Source organism: Carcharodon carcharias, chromosome 3 (assembly GCF_017639515.1).
Source record: "Carcharodon carcharias isolate sCarCar2 chromosome 3, sCarCar2.pri, whole genome shotgun sequence".
In the NCBI taxonomy this organism is placed as follows: domain Eukaryota; kingdom Metazoa; phylum Chordata; class Chondrichthyes; order Lamniformes; family Lamnidae; genus Carcharodon; species Carcharodon carcharias.
In genome coordinates this window covers 207,013,057-207,029,362 of record NC_054469.1, presented here as the reverse complement: position 1 = coordinate 207,029,362, position 16,306 = coordinate 207,013,057, and the positions used below count along the sequence as shown (strand labels likewise).

The 16,306-nt window shown below is 41.5% G+C and overlaps 1 protein-coding gene across 1 annotated transcript in view; it reads right to left on the bottom strand.

Moving 5' to 3' along the window:
- Positions 1–16,306, bottom strand: part of zdhhc11 (zinc finger DHHC-type containing 11) — a 142,385-nt gene that overhangs the window by 14,534 nt on the left and 111,545 nt on the right. The window contains exons 5-6 of the mRNA XM_041184017.1: positions 12,919–13,043; positions 4,950–5,105 (exon numbers count right to left, since the gene is read on the bottom strand). Coding sequence (XP_041039951.1) covers positions 4,950–5,105; positions 12,919–13,043 — 281 coding nt within the window. The remainder of the gene's footprint in view (positions 1–4,949; positions 5,106–12,918; positions 13,044–16,306) is intronic.

Sequence of the window (16,306 nt, the reverse complement as noted above, 5' to 3'; positions counted from 1 at the left end):
ACTAATTGGCCAGCCAGAGTGAAACTGGGGTCGGGGCTCGAATGTGGGCAGTGGTCAGTTTCAAAGTCACTCCCGGGCTCGCCCAAGGTAAAAATCCTGTCCAATATATAAAAATGAATAGTCAGCATGGATATCAAAAGGGAAATCTTGTTTAACCAACCTTATTGAATTCTTTGAGGTAGTAACAGAGAAAGTAGAGAATGGTAATGTAGTAGATGGAATTCATCTGGGATTTCAAAAGGCCTTTGATAAAATGCCCCATAATAGACTAATGAATAAGGTCAGTGGAGTTGTGGGACAAATGCCAGAATTGATGGTGAGCTGGCTTCAAGACAAAAAGCAGATAGTGGCAGTAAAGGGTAGCTATTCTCGGTGGTGGAGGATGTGAACTGTGTCCCTCAAGGATCAGTGCTGGGACCACTTCTTTTCACAATTTACAATAACGGTTTGGACTTTGGAATCAAAAACAAAATTTTAAAATTTGCAGATGGTATCCAATTGGGGACAGTGTGGGAGTGGGTGGGGGAATGGTCAATACTGAGGAGAACTGCCACAAATTATAGGAGGACAAGAATAGAATTGCAGAATAGGCAAATGATTAGCAAATGAATTTTAACACAGATAAATGTGCGGTGGGAGGAAGAATAGGGAGTTATTTATTAATTGGAAGGTGCAAATCCAGGTGGGGTAGAGGAACAAAGGGATCTCAGAGTACAAATATATCAATAACCGAAACTTGCACCGCAGGTTAGCAATTAAGGTTATGTAAAAGCAAACCAAACACTAAACTTTATTTGTAGGGGGATAGATTGAAAAGTAGGAAAATTATGCTAAACCAGTATCGAACCTTGGTTAGATCACATTGGAGTATAATATGGTCGCCAAGTTATAAAATATTATATAGAATATAGAATATTGAAGGGTACATGACATTTAGGAAGGACAGGAGGCCTGGAAAAGGTGGAGGAGTGGCTCTGTTAATTAATGATGGGATTAGTACAGTAGAGAGGGATGACCTAAGTTCAGGAAACCAGAATGTAAAAGTTGTTTGGGTAGACGTGAGAAATAATAAAGGCAAAAATTCACTTGTGGGAGTGGTGTACAGGCCCCCTAACAGCACCCAGAAGGTAGGACAGGGTATAAAGGAAGAAATTATGAGAACTTGTCAGGAAGGTACAGTGATTATCATGGGGGATTTTAATCTACATAAACTGGAAAAAAAATCAGAAGGGCAAAGATAGCCTAGATGATGAGTTCATAGAATGTTTTTGGGATAGTTCCTTAGAACACCACATTCTGAAGCCACCCAGAGAACAGGCTACACTAGACCAAGTAATGTGCAATGAGATAGAATTAATTAATACCCTCATCATGGTGAAGGCATCACTCAGTAACAGCAATTACAATGTGATTGAATTTGACATTCAGTTTGAGGCAGAAAAGAGTGGTTATGAGACAAGTATTCTAAACTTAAATAAGGGCACTTATGAGGGCATGAAAGCAAAGCTAGCTAAAGTGAACTGGTAAATGAGGTTAAGGGATAGGTCAATAGAGATGCACTGGCAGACATTTAACAGGATATTTCAGAATACTGGGAATAGATACATTCCAGCGAGAAAGAAAAAATTCAAGGGGAGGGTCCACCATCCATAGTTAACTAAAATTTAAGGGCAGTATCAAACTTAAAAATAAAGCACATAATTGTGCAAGGATAGGTGGTAATTCAGAAGATTGGACAGAATATAAAAAAACAACAAAGAGTGACTGCAAAATTAATAAGGAGGGAAAAATTAGAGTATGAGCGAAAGCTAGCAAGAAACATAAAAACAGATGGTAAGAGTTTCTATAGATATTTTAAAAAGAAGAGTTAACAAAGTTATCATTGGTCCTATTGAAAGTGAGTCTAGGGAATTAATAATGGAAAATAAGGAGATGGCAGATGAATCAAACCAACCCTTTACATCGATCTTCACTACAGAGGACACAAGTAACATCCCAGAAATAGATGTAAATCAGGAAACGGAAGGGAGGGAGGAGCTCAAGAAAATTGCAAGGGCACTTAGATAAATACAAGGTTATCAGGCAGACTCAACATGGATTTGACAAAGAGAAATCATGTTCAAGCAATTTACTAGAGTTATTTGAAGGAGTAACCTGTGCTGTGGATAAAGGAGAATCAGTGGATGTACTATACTTAGATTTCCAGAAGACATTTGATAAGGTGCCACATCAAAGGTTATTGCAGAAAAGAAAAGCTCATAGTATAGGGGGTAACATATCACATGGATAGAAGATTAGCTAGCCAACAGGAAATAGAGAGTAGGCATAAATGGGTCATTTTCTGGTAAGATGTAATGAGTGGTGTGCCACAGGGATCAGCGCTGGAGCCTCAACTGTTTACAATTTATATAAATGACTTGGTTGAAGGGGCCGAAGATATGGTTGCTAAATTTGCTGAAGACAAAAAGGTAAGGGAGGCTACAAAGGGTTATAGATGGGTTAACTGATCTGGCAAAGGGAGTATAATGTGGGAAAATGTGAAATTGTCCATTTTGGCAGAAAGAATAAAAAAGAAGCATATTGTCTAAATGGCGAGAGATTGCAGAGCTCTGAGATGCAGAGGGATCTGGGTGTCTTAATGCATGAATTTGCAAAAGATTAGTATGTAGGCACAGCAAGTAATTAGGAAAGCTAATAGAATCATTTATTGTGAGGGGGATTGAATACAAAAGTGGAGAAGTTATACTTCTGTTATACAGGGCAAAGATGAGATCACATCTGGAGCACTAGGTATAATATTGGTCTCTTTATTTAAGGAAGAATGTAAATGCATTGGAAGCAGTTCAGAGAAGGTTTGCTAGACTAATATCTAGAATGGGTGGGTTGTCTTATGAGGGAAGGTTGGACAGGCTAGGCTTGTATCTGCTGGAGTTTAGAAGAGTGAGAGGCAACTTGATTAAAATGTATAAGATCCTGAGGGATCTTGACAGTGTGGATGTGGAGACGGTGTTTCCTCTTGTGGGAGAATCTAGAACTAGGGGTCACAGTTTAAAAATAAGGATTGGTCCATGTAAGAGAGATGAGGAGAATTTTTTTCTCAGAGGGTCATGCGTCTTTGGAACTCTCTTCCTCAAAGGGCAGTAGAAGCAGAGTTTTTGAATATTTTTAAGGCAGAGTTTGATGGCTTCTTGATAAGCAAGGGGTGAAAGGTTATCGGGAGTAGGTGAGATTGTGCAGCTCAGGTTACAATCAGATCAGCCATGATTTTATTGAATGGCGGAGCAGGGTCAAGGGGTTGAGTGGCCTACTCCTGCTCCTACTTTGTACATTTATATCTTCGTAAAAAGAATATAGAGATACTGGAGAGGGTGTAGAGAAGATTTACAAGGATGATATCAAAAATATGAGGGTATATATATCAGGAAAGAATGAGGTTCTTGAAAAAAGCCGGAAGGGTGACCTAATAGAGGTTTTTAAAATTATGAAAGATTTTGATAGAGTGGATACAGAGAGAATGATTCCTTTTGTGGGGAAGAGCATAACTAGAGGCCATCAATATAAGATAATCACTGTAGAATCCAACAGGGACTCTAGAAGAAACTGCTTTACACAGAGAAAGCTGGGAATGTGGAACTCCCTACTACAAGGAGCAATTGAAGTGAATGGTATGGATGCGTTTAAAGAGAGGCTGGACAAGATGAGGAAAGACAGCAGAAGGCTCAAGTGGACAATAAATGCCAACATTGGTTGGGTTGAATGTCTGTTTCTGTGCCATATATCCTATGCAATCCTGTGAGAAAGAAAGGGAAAGATAAAAGGGTTTAAGTTTAGAGTTCTGGAAAGCAGAGCCCAGGCAGTTGAAGGTTTCATCACCAATTATGAGGAAAAGAGGAGAAGGGATGTACTAGAGGCCACGAGCTGGGATCAATGGCTGGCGAAGATTACAGCAGTAGGGTGGAAGGGTGCCAAAGGGGATAGAAGACTGGTAGAGATTGTGGAGATCAAGTAGGCAGAGCCTATACAGGGAGGTATTTGAAGATGAGGATGAGGATTTTAAGTTTATTATTAAGATAGAGAACAGGAAACTGGGGTAAGACCGTGAGAAATGGATGATAGGTGAAGAGGATTTAATACAATGCAGGACGTGGCAGGGTGAGGAAAACAGAGTTTTGTACAAGGTAGTGTTATGGAGGGTGAAGAATGGGAGTAATTGAGTTTAAAGGTGATAGAAGTATGAAGAATGTGTTTAGTGGCTGAGAGGATGAGGTATAGATGGGCAACATTGGTGAGCTGGAAGGCCTTCAGCTACCTTTCCCCTCTTACTGGAACTCCATCACTAAACCATTCCATCTCAACTACTTTCTCCTTCAAAACGCTTTGCTGATGGATAGGATGTGAAATTTGACATGCATATCTGTCTCCAACATGACACTTAGGCCTACAAATTGGTCGATGCAGCAATCTATTTTACAGACATAAAATGGGCACCTTAGCATCTATTATGTCAGGTGGCTTAACCATGTACATTCTGCACTGTTAGTGTGCTGATCACTACAGCAGTAAAGGTTGGAGTATAGGTGTCCAGGGACCCCATCAGAACAGGCATTAGTCCCTTTCCATGTACAAATAAAGGCCTAACACTTGATTCAGGACCTCTTCCCAAAATTGATCTGTCCTGAACTCAGCCAGTGGCATATCCATTGCACTGAGGAACACATAGATTACATGTGGCACAACCATTGTCCTTTAACGGTAGCTGCCTGCTATCAATGAGTCCAAGTCTTCTGCCCACTCACTCCCCTCCCTCCCAATTGCACCCCATCCATAACCTAACTGAGGGTCACTACCAGCAATGCAGCGCAACAGCCTGAAATTTAAATCACAGTCCTTTGCCACTAAAACAAGCCCTGAAATTACCTTCATAATTTGAAATGACAAATGAAACTCACACAGATAAATGTGAAAGCCCAGTAGATGACCAAGTAACATCAGTGAAGCGAGGCCGAGGAAAATGGTGATTCCCGCTATGACTAAAATTCCAGCCTGCGTTGTCTCCACGGGAGCAATGGGCAGAAACACCAACCATGTGTTGTTTCCTCGAACCTCTGTGCAGATAAAGAAAATGCAATCATTTAAGAGCTTGGCACAATCAATTAATTGGTCACTTCAATGCTGAGCTCAAAAGAGTGCTGCACTGTCAAGAGGTGCCATCTTTTGGATGAGGCATTAACTCAAGGCCACATCCACCCTCTCACTTGAACATAAAAGACCCCACAGCAATGTCTGAAGAGCAGGGGCTCTCCCTGTTGTTTTATATTCATTTCACAAGCAACATCACAAAAACAGACAATCTGCTCATTATCTCCTTGCTGTTTGTGGGACCTTGTTTGCACAGACAACTTCCGCATTATCTCACATTACCAAAGTGACTGGAAGTCAATGTACTAAATTAGTTGTAAGGCACTTTGGATGTATGAGGCCATGAAAGGTGTTATATAAATGCAAGTTTATTCTTGCTTGCTGGATGTTTGAGCCATGAAATTCTGACATTCCATCAATGAAAGAATTGGTAGCAGATAGGCCCTGTGCCACCTCAGGTGAATGGAGTGGGGTCATTATTGCCAATAAGGACAATTCAGTGATACTCACATCAATCTATTCTTCTGAAGTGCATCAGCCTGAGCTAGCTGCTCTTTTAAAGAAAACTGATTGCCTTTCTTGAGGGATCTTCTGAGGTATGTGTCAAAGGCCTCAGTGCTACTCACACTAGCTTCTAGCCAGCAAGAGTCGTACTGAGGCCTTTAAATGTATAGAGTGGAATTCCTATGGTAGGCCTGAAACACTTTCCAGACTCAAGATGCTGGAAAATTCCCAAACCCCAATTAACTGAAAATGTTTGCAAATGGTTCCAAATGAAAAATGGAGCAGAATCCTTGTTAGGTTTTCCAAGCTTTGATCCAGAGATTGCCTGAATTCCCACCCGTGTTTAGATTAAAATTTTAGGTCCTGGATGTCTGGATTATATTTCAGAAATTTCTGTATACATGAAAACAACCAGGCGGAAAGCATAAACCTCTTTGCAATATTCAACACAACATTACATCTGTGGGGTTCTCACTGAAAAAGAACATGGTGATTAGATTTGCTAAAAATCAGCATTGTTTTGAGAGTCTTCAGGAACAGTTATGATCAAATTTTGGTACAAATGATGGGGGCATTTAAAAAAAACTGTTTCTTTCCTCCATTTCCTTTGAACACTTTCATTTATTAGTTTAAAAAAATCGGTGAGGACAAACTACAGCTGTTTAACCGGGTGGGATGGACGGAGGTCATGAGATGAAACCTCTGAATATGTCCAGAGTTGGTGACACTAATGCTCAATACTTCATGCATGTGAGTGCCCCACATAGTTAGTAAGCTGTTAAATTAAAGCTGCAAGAAAAGCAAAACCAGGAGGAGTCCATCTTCACTCTGTTTGAACCTAAAATCGCCACTGTCATGATAAGTGTGCTTGAACAGAAACTACCAATCAGATGGGATAGACTGAGGTTTTGGAAAGGGTGCAGAGGAGGGCCACAAGATTAATTCCAAGTTTGAAGCAAGTATAGTTATCAAGGCAGGCTCAAAGAGCAGGGAGTCTACACTTTAGAGAGGCAGAGACTTAGATGTGATTTGTTTCAACTAGATTGGTGAGGTTAAGAGGACGACCAGGGTCACAATTTTAAGTTGTATAAGGCCATAGCTAGGTTCGATGTCAGAAGGTGATTCATCTCCCAGATGCTAAAATACTTAGACTTCCCCTCATGTGGTGGGTGTTGATTCACTGAATTCCTTCAAGAAAGAGCTGGATCTGTTTCTAACCAAGATCACCTTGCACTAAAGGTAGGCACTGGATAATATCAGCATGGTCAGAGGGATCCCATGGATCAGTTTTGATCTTATAAAAATGGTCAGAGAGGAATTTCACAGATACTTCCTTTCCTAAATTGGCCTAGGTTTTTATCTGGTTTCTCATCTCTCCCTGGAGATCATGTGGCTTCGGATGGAATGGGGAGTGTCTTAGCATTGGGCAAGGCAAAGACAATGCAATTGTGCAGTACAGGCTGGATGGACCAGAAGGTCCTTCACAATCATGGTTTGTATAATTATTGAAGTGTTGCTCCGGAAGCTTATCCTAGATTATCTTTCCAAACATCGAACATTGAATCTCCTTGCTGCTGAGTCTACCCTACGTGCATTGAAGAACAGGCCCCATAAGAAGAAATCCTGGAATGGTTGCTTTCTGCAGACATTGGAGTGGGAGATCAGGAAAACACCTCAGGAATTTGAATACCAGGCCCGCCCACCAGTGATTGACATTGTGCTACTGCAGCCTCCAGGGACTTCTGTGGGGAACAGCATCATTTTGTTTAATCCAGATAAAATCAGGATTACCACTGGCAGCACCATGTAATATAAAACAGCTCTTAAATGTGGTACACTCTAATTTCCCATCTCAAGTCATTCACAAAACACAGTGATTGCTCTGATGGAAAAGACAGACAGATTGAGAAACACATACAGAGTGGGGAAGATGGATGGATGGAAAAACAGAAGGATAGAGAGAGATAAAGAAAAATAAGTGAGATGGAAAATGAAAAAAGAGAAAGGTGCCAGAAGCAAAGTTCTTCCCTACTCTTATTCAATATAGTGCCGTGGGACCTCTTATATCCACCTGAAAGAACAGGCAGGGCCTCGGTTTAACATCTCCTTAGAAAGATGACACACACAGTTTTATATATAACATGAAAAAGATTCAACCCAGCAGCTTTATAAATCGGAATCTTATACTGAAGGAGCTGTGTAATTATGTTTCATAGTCAAACGTGTTCATTGCTCTCCTCTGTAGTAATATGAGATCTTTAGATGTCTCAATGGTGGGATCTTGAGACTTGTATATTTAAACATGAACCATTTATTGTTAACCTTTAACTATTTACAGATCCAAGGCATGGTCATACACGGAGCTGTTGTCTCCATGCAGTCTGGCTTCCAGAGTGTTCTCTCTGGACTGTTCTCTCAGTCCATTACCATGTGACTCTTTGCATCATACCATGGGTGGTGCTATTCTCCAGTCCCATGATAACCTTTGTGCTGCTGAGCACCTTTACATTAAAGTGGCATGCAGGCACATACATCATCCTTGGTCCATAATTACCCACAGGGAGTCATCCATTTGATTATAAGTGGAAATAGGCTATATTTTAATCCGAATAACAGGCCATAGTTAGAATATTTTATAAAATTCTGTGCATATTCTACCTTCATTGAGATGTTGAAGAAAGATCAGACAAATTTGATTCTAAGATATAGGGTTCTAGGAAGGTTCTCAATCTAGAAACATAGGTACAGGAGTAGGTCAACCTTAGGGCTGTATTTTGATCATTATTACTAGTAGCTGTATCTCTGTGTCCTTTGTATATTCTTCATCTGTGCACAAGACATTGAATATGGGCTGGGTATTTTCCCACATAAGACATCATAACTAATGATTGTGTGTGTGCGCCGATTCTGGCTCGGGATCAGTGGATAGCTTCAGGAGTGAGAAGCATGGCTAATTCCCTTCAGCTATGTAGAAGTTGCCTTTGTTGCATTGCTTTTCCCTCTGTAAGCAAATAAGATAATTCTAGATGCAGTTGTTAGGGCTACATGTGATGAATTTCCCATCAAGTTGGCTGATTTCTACAATACCTAGTTCAGAATTCTGAGGCAAATTGCAACACCCCTAAAGCACCCTGACTGAGATCGGTTAATTTAGCACCGATCAGGATTTTAGTGCAGGGCTTTCCTACTTCATGTGACTCAGAGTCACAACACTCCATTCATTTACCTTTGTATCATTGCAGAAACCATGAAGGTCAATATTTTTGAACACATTTCCAATTGTCATACACTTATGCATAAATGAAGGGGGTTTAAATGGCATCAGTGGACACTCTTTCTGTCTGAAAAAATGGAGAAACACTTGAATTTCTGATGGGAATAGGCACAGAAAACATACAACAGCAATAACTTGCACTTATATGGTGGATTTAACATAGAAAAATCATCTCTACATGCTTGAGGGAATGGAAGCATTTACAATATCAGCTAAAATGGGGGCCAAAAGCTGTGGGGGTGGGGGGCAGGGGAAGTGTTGGCAGGGTAAGATGATCAGGAGTTTAGTGGGACTGAGGTCAGGCAGTAGGAGGCATGTGTCATGAGTAAGTTGAGCTTGGAGAGGGCATTAAAGAGAACTGGCATGGACAAGATGGACCAAATGGCCTCCTCCTGTGCCACAAATCTTGTATCTATATAAAGAGAAGCTATAGGAGGACACAAGTGTTCAGGGCTGGTGGAGCAGGACTGGACTGGAAGGAGCTTGATTTAGTGGGCAAGGAAAAGTAGTAGAGGCAGCTGAATGGGCAGTCTTTATTATGGAGATGAAGAAATCCTTAAGCTCCTCACGATTGTTTAGTCATGTAAAGGGACAGGAGAGAGGGTTTAAGAAGGAAGCTGGCAGTAGAGATAAGGGGCTGGATTTTCATGTCCTCCTGGAGTCGGGAATCGCCAAACTTTTCTTCTCACATTTACATTTCCTGTGTATAAGCGAGCCCATAGGGTGAGGCAGTGGCAATGTGACGGGGCCAGTAATCCAGACGCCCAGGGTAAGTCTCTGGGGGGCCTGACTTTGAAAGCCATGGGCCAGAATTTTTTGCTTGTTGGGTGGGTGTGTGCCCGACACGCTCAAACGTAAAATGACACGCGATGATGTCGGCGAGTGTCCTGTTGTCATCGCGCATTCACGCGATATTTTGGTTGGTGGTCGTGCATAGGAGTCGACAACACGCCCACTGATAATTAACAGGCCTATTGAGGCCATTAAAGTAATAATTAAATGCAATTTTTCGCTGCCCCATTCAACCTTATGGTTGGAGGGCAGGCAAATCGGACAGATGGCCTTAGGATTTTTTACGAGACCTGATCCACGGGTGGGATGAGGTTTCCAACCGGAATTAAAAAATAAAATAAAAATGTTTAAATCTCAATTAAAACATGTCCCTGCTCATGTGACAGAGTCACATGAGGAGACGTTTTTTTTTTAAACATTTTCAAAATCTTTATGTATGTTTTTAAAATTCTTCAGCTTCTTTAGGCAGCTCTGTGTCTTCAGGGAGCTGTCAGTGTGCGCACCTGCGCAAACTTCCTCACTCACCCTGCTCCTGCCCCCACCCCAGCAGCACGCAGTGTTTCAGCGTGCGATCATGCTGGCTGGCCGTTAATTGGCCAGCCAGTGTGAAATCGGTTTCCCGACCACTCCCTGCCAAGGTAAAAATCCTGCCCGTGGAATTTGAATTCAATAAAAATCTGGAATTAAAGTCTAATGATGACCAAGAAACCATTGTCCATGAGCCCATTTAGCTCACTCATGCCCTTTAGGGGAAGGAGATCTCCTGTCCTTACCTGGTCTGGCCTTCTCGTGATTCCAGACCCACAGCAATGTGGTTGACTCTTAACTGCCCTCTGAAATGGCCTAGCAAGCCACTCAAACCGCTAAAAAGTCAATTCCTGTTGCTGTACCTACACCACGTAGACTGCAGCAGTTCAAGAAGGCAGCTCACCACCACCTTCTCAAGGGCAATTAGGGATGGGCAATAAATGCTGGCCTAGTCAGTGACTTCCTCATCCCACGAAAGAATAAAAATAATCTTCCCAGAAGCAGGAAGAGTTTCGGGTTAGTGTTGGATCACAACCCCTCATGCAAGTCCTCTGATGTCAGGGGCACCATTGACAGCCTGAGGGGAAATTTGCATTTCCTGCGCCTACCCCTCCTCCCATTATTTTTGTCGTATCAGGCAGGTTTTGGAAGGCTTCTGAAAATCTGCCTTATTTGAAAGCTTGGGAACCATGGGGGATGCCTGCTGATGTGTCAGGGACGTTCTGACAGGTAAGTGTCAAATGCTTTGACAATTTCAAATGTCATTATTAGATGTATTATTATTGTGTTTTTACTGCAGTAGTTGATCGTAGGGCTCTGTCCTGAAAAGGTCAGTCAACCATTACATTGATCAGAATTATTTAAGTGTTGAGATGCATTCAAGTATGTTCCCATTGGGAAAAGTACTATTATTCATTCAAAACTGAAGAAATCAGTGCTTGGGAACTCTAAATTCACAATCTGAAATGTTTTAGATGTCTAGTGCTTTAAATTTGAAAAAAAAATGACCTGCTGCTTTCAACTTAAAAAGAAATGCCATCTGCTCCTGGGTTGACAGGCCATCTCATGTAACTTAGATAAAACCTAGTCACCTGTTTTTCCAGTTTCAATTGGCTCCAATGTTTGGAGCTATAATGAATGGTTTGTTTTGATAGTTGAGCTGATTATGAATGCTCAGCTGAGTTTCAAAAGGTAATGAATCACTTATCTCAGCAGGGGGTTGTGTATAGAGTCTGATTGACAGTTTAAGAAGTCATTAAAGGGTTACCTGCCTTTGTTGTGGTTATTGAATGTTTGTCACAATTTGTTTTTACAACTGAATGATTACTTGAGGGGATTTAAGTTTTTTTTATTGATTCTGGAGTTTTTTTTTCCCCAATATGAATGGTTGTGTTTTTGACTGACTAGCTCTGTTAGGTTGTTAGAGGTTTACTTTTCTCATGTCATTTTCAAAGACATCATAATTCTATTACATAGCTCCTGAGGACTGTTCATAGTATATATTCTGAGTGGCTATGGAGGACATATAGGGGATATGGAAATGGCCCTGGGGAATATGAGGGAGCATGGGGGTTATCAGGGCGCATAGATAGGCCAAGGGGGTGGGCGGGGGTTTGTGACAGGTGAGGGATAGGAGGCATAAGAATGATGTGTAGATCTGGGCCAGGTCCAGAGAACTAAGATGGGACTTCTAACCAGCCCACCTCAGCACCCACAAGCCTCTGACGATGCCTTGGGAGTTGGGTAACATGAATCTTGCCCACCCATGTCTCTAAGGAGATGAAAATATGACAGGTATGGACAGAAGTGATGAGCTCAAAGTTGGGAACTGGCGTGACTTGTGTTTCCAGAGCTCGACACGAAAATTCAGCCCAAAAATCCAGGGTTTGTCTTTGCTTGCAAGGATGATTCTGGAATACTAGTAATTTTTAGCAGGATTGTATGAGTTTGGGTAGAGCTTCATTTTGACAAGCCAGATCTTGTGATGTATAGTTAAGCCAGTTGCCAGCTTGTTGTTTCCAAATTTTTTAAACTGAGTGTAACATGTTGAATGGGCCACAGATAACATAGACCCTAAAACACAGGACATGGTAACTGAGCTCTGATCTTGGGGCCACCCTCCCGCACCCCATGTCACCTGTGAAAAGTTCCACCAGCAAAGATCACAATAGCTTGAATGGGAATCATACCAATACTCCTCAGTGTGGGATTAAAACAGTAACTTGCATTTAAAGCACATTAATGTAGTAAAACATCCCAAGGCACTTCACAGAAGTGTTATCAGACAAAATTTGACACCAAGTCACCCAAAGAGATACTAGGGAAGATGATAAATAAGATAATCAATCTCTTTTTTTTTTTCATTTGTCCATGGGGATGATATGGGTGTCACTGGCTAGGCTAGCATTTATTTCCCATCCCTAATTGCCTTGGAGAAGGTGGTGGTGAGCTGCCTTCTTGAACCGCTGCAGCCGATGTCATAGGGAGCAATTTAAAGGAGGAAAGAGAGGGACAAGTTTAGAGGGAATTCCAGAATTTTAGGCTTTGACAGCTAATGTTAAGGCTGCCAATGGGTTAATGATGAAAAAACGCAGCAACAATGGTGGAAACATTTAATGTCTCTTTGTGAAGCCATAATATTACAGCCAACATGAACCTTAACTTAAACCTCGGACACTTACTTTCAAACTGAGGAGCTGTGCGAAGTTCCTCTGGATTTACAAACTGCTGGATGAAAACATAAAGGATAACGAGTACAACCATCAGGATACCGAGAACAGCTGACACCACCGTATGGAAGAAAAACCTAAAGAGATTTGAAAAGAAAAGAATATTATATGTGGCAAATTTAAGAATTAAAACATGCTAATGTTGCTTAACTCTCTGGGGCCAGTAAGTTTTACACTTTATCAGGATATTCTATATATTCAACACACAATAGAACTTCCATTTGCACAGCACCTTCATCACCTCAAGATGAACCAAAGCTCTTTAATTTCAGTGAAGTACCTTTGAAGTGTAAAATCATCAAATCATAGAATGGTTATAGCATGGAAGAAGGCCATTTAGCTAGTCAAGTCTGTGGCGGCTCTCTGCTAGAGCAGTTTAGCTTGTCCCATTCTCTGGCCCTTCCCTGTAGTATTGCATTTTTTTGCCCCATTCAGGTGCTTAGCTAAATCCCTTTTGAAAGTCATAATTGAGTCAGCCTCCACTACAATCTCAGGCAATGAATTCCAGGACGTTAACACACACTACATACAGTTTTCCCTTATGTTGCCTTTGGTTGTCTTGCCATTCACCTTAAATTGGTGTCCTCTGGTTCTTGACCATACCGCCAATGGGAACAATTTCTCTCCATCTACCTTGTCGAGACTACTCATGAATTTGAGTAGATCCATTAAATCTGTAAACCTCCTCTTCTTCAAGGAGAACAACCCAGCTTCTTCAGTCTATTTATGTGACTGAAGTCCTACATCCTTGGAATCATTCTTATTAATCTTTTCTAAACCTTCTCTATAGCCTTCACATGCTTCCAAAAAGTGCAGTGTCCAGAATTGGATACAATACCCAAGTTGAAACTGAACTAGTGTTTTATAAATGTTTATCATAACTTCCTTTCTTTTGTACGCTACAGCTCAGGATCCCATATACTTATTTAATCACTTTCTCAAGCTGCCATGCCACCTTTAATAATTTGTGCACATATACCCCCAGGTCCCTTTGTTCCTCCATTCTCTTTAGATTATATCCTTTAGTTTCTATTGCCACTCTCTTCCTATCAAAATGTATCACTTTGTACTTTTTCTGCATTAAATTGCATCTTCAATGTGTCTACCCTTTTCACCAGCCTGTCCAGATCCTCTTGAAGTCCAACAATATCCTCTTAACAGTTCACAATACTTCCAAGTTTTGTGGTCTTTGCAAATTTTGAAATTGTACCCTCTACATCCAAGTCTAAGTTAGTAATAAGGATCAAGCAAAGTCGAGGTCCTAGTACTGACCTTTGGAGAACCCAAACAGACCAAAAAAACCATTACTCTCCATTTGCTGTCACTCAGCCAACTTCGTTAAGCCACTTCAGAAGGTGATTAAGAATCAGAGAGGTAAGTTATAGGAAGCAACTTAAAAGGAGGAGAGAGGGGGACAGGTTTATAAAGGGAATTCTCTTTTATTCCACAGGTTTCAACTTTGCTATCAAGCCTCTTAATGTGACACTTTCTCAAAAACCTTTTGGAAGGCCATATATATTTTAACTGTATTACCCTCATCAATCCTCTCTGTTACCTCATTGGAAAACTCAATCAAGTTAGCTAAACATGATTTGCCTTTAACAAATCTATGCTGGTTTTCCTTAATTAATCTAAACTTGCCCAAGTGACTGTTAATTTTGTCTCCGATTATTGGGCAGAATTTTCTGCCTACCGGGTGGGCCCAACCCAATCTCTGGTGGGCAGGGAGAAGCAGGCCCCGCCGCCATTTTAAGTAGGCGGGCCAATTGAGGTCCACCGACGGGAAGCGCTATGCACTTCCTGTGCAGGCAGGGGGGGATTTCCCCGAGAGTGCGCTCTTTCTCACATACACATGAAAGAGTGCACATTTCCCTGAGGCTAGGTGCTGCCTCAAGGAGATCACTGACAGTTGTACAAAGATGAAAAATAGAAAAATAAAAAAATCCTTAACATGTCCCCCTCATGTGACAATGTCACACGAGATGGGACGTTAATAAATTTCACTAAAACTTTATTAAAGTTTTTTAAACCCTACATGAAACCTCATCCTGCTGGTGGATGAGGTTTCATGTTTTTTCAGAAGCCCGCCGGGGCTTCTGGCCTGCCAGGAGGTTGGACTGGCCGGTCCTTTAATTGTTTTAATTATCCTGTCAATGGCCTCAATTGGCCATTGACAGGTCGGCGGGTGCACATCTGATTTCACTGTGCCCCTGCCTTCCTGAAGATTTAGGGCAGGATGACGTCGGGGGTTCTGCCCAATGTCATCCCATGTCATTTTGCATGTCAGCGAGCGGGTCCCACCCCCTGCTCACCGACATCAAAATTCAGCCCATTGTTTCTAAAAGTCTTCCCAGCACCGAGGTTAAACTGATGGCCCGTGGTTGCTTTGTTTATCCATATACCGTTTTTTTGAATAAGACTATGACATTTGCAATTCTCCAGTCCTCTGATATCACCCATGTATCTAAGAAGGATTGGAAGACTATGCCCAGCGCCACCGAAATTTCCACCTTTACTTCCTTGGGCATCCTTGCATGCATCCCATTTGGTCCTGGTGATTTATCAACTTTAAATACAGCCAGTCTTTCTAATGCCTCAACTTTATCCATTCTTAGCTCAACCAGTGTCTTACCTACCTCCTCTTTCATTATGACTTGAGCAGCTTGCTCTTCCTCGGTAAAGGCAGATGCAAAATTGTCATTTTGTACCTCAACTAAGCCCTCTGCTTCCATACTTACGTTTCTTTTTGGTCGATAATTGGCCCCGCTCTTCCTCTTACCACCCTTCTACTACTTATAGGCCTATTGAAGACTTTTAGAATCATTTCCACATTAGTTGCCAGTCTCTTCTCCGATTCCTTCTTTTGCCCCTCTTAAATCCTTTTTTCATTGCCCCTCTGAACTTTCAATATTTAGCCTGGTTCTCATTTGTATTATCAACCTGATGGAGTGCTAAATTGTCAGAGGTTTCTTCTATTGGATGTGCCATTAAACAATTGGCTGCTGCATTTCCTTACATTGAAACAATGACTGCAAAGTAGTTAGGATGGGAAACTTCAATTATCCCAATATAAAAGGAATAGTAATAATATAAAAGCTTATAAATGCTTCATCTTACTCCCTATCTCTAGTGTCATCCAGGGAGCTCTGGCTTTGCTTGTCCTACCTTTTCCCCTCATGGAAACATACCCTGACTGTACCCGAACTATCTCCTCTTTAAAGGATAACCCATTCTTCTGTTATGGTTTTGCCTGCCAATCTTTGGCCAGAATTTTACATTCCATGTGTGGGTTCGGTGGGAGCTGACCACCGCCTGCGATCAGCTCCACACCTTGATTTCA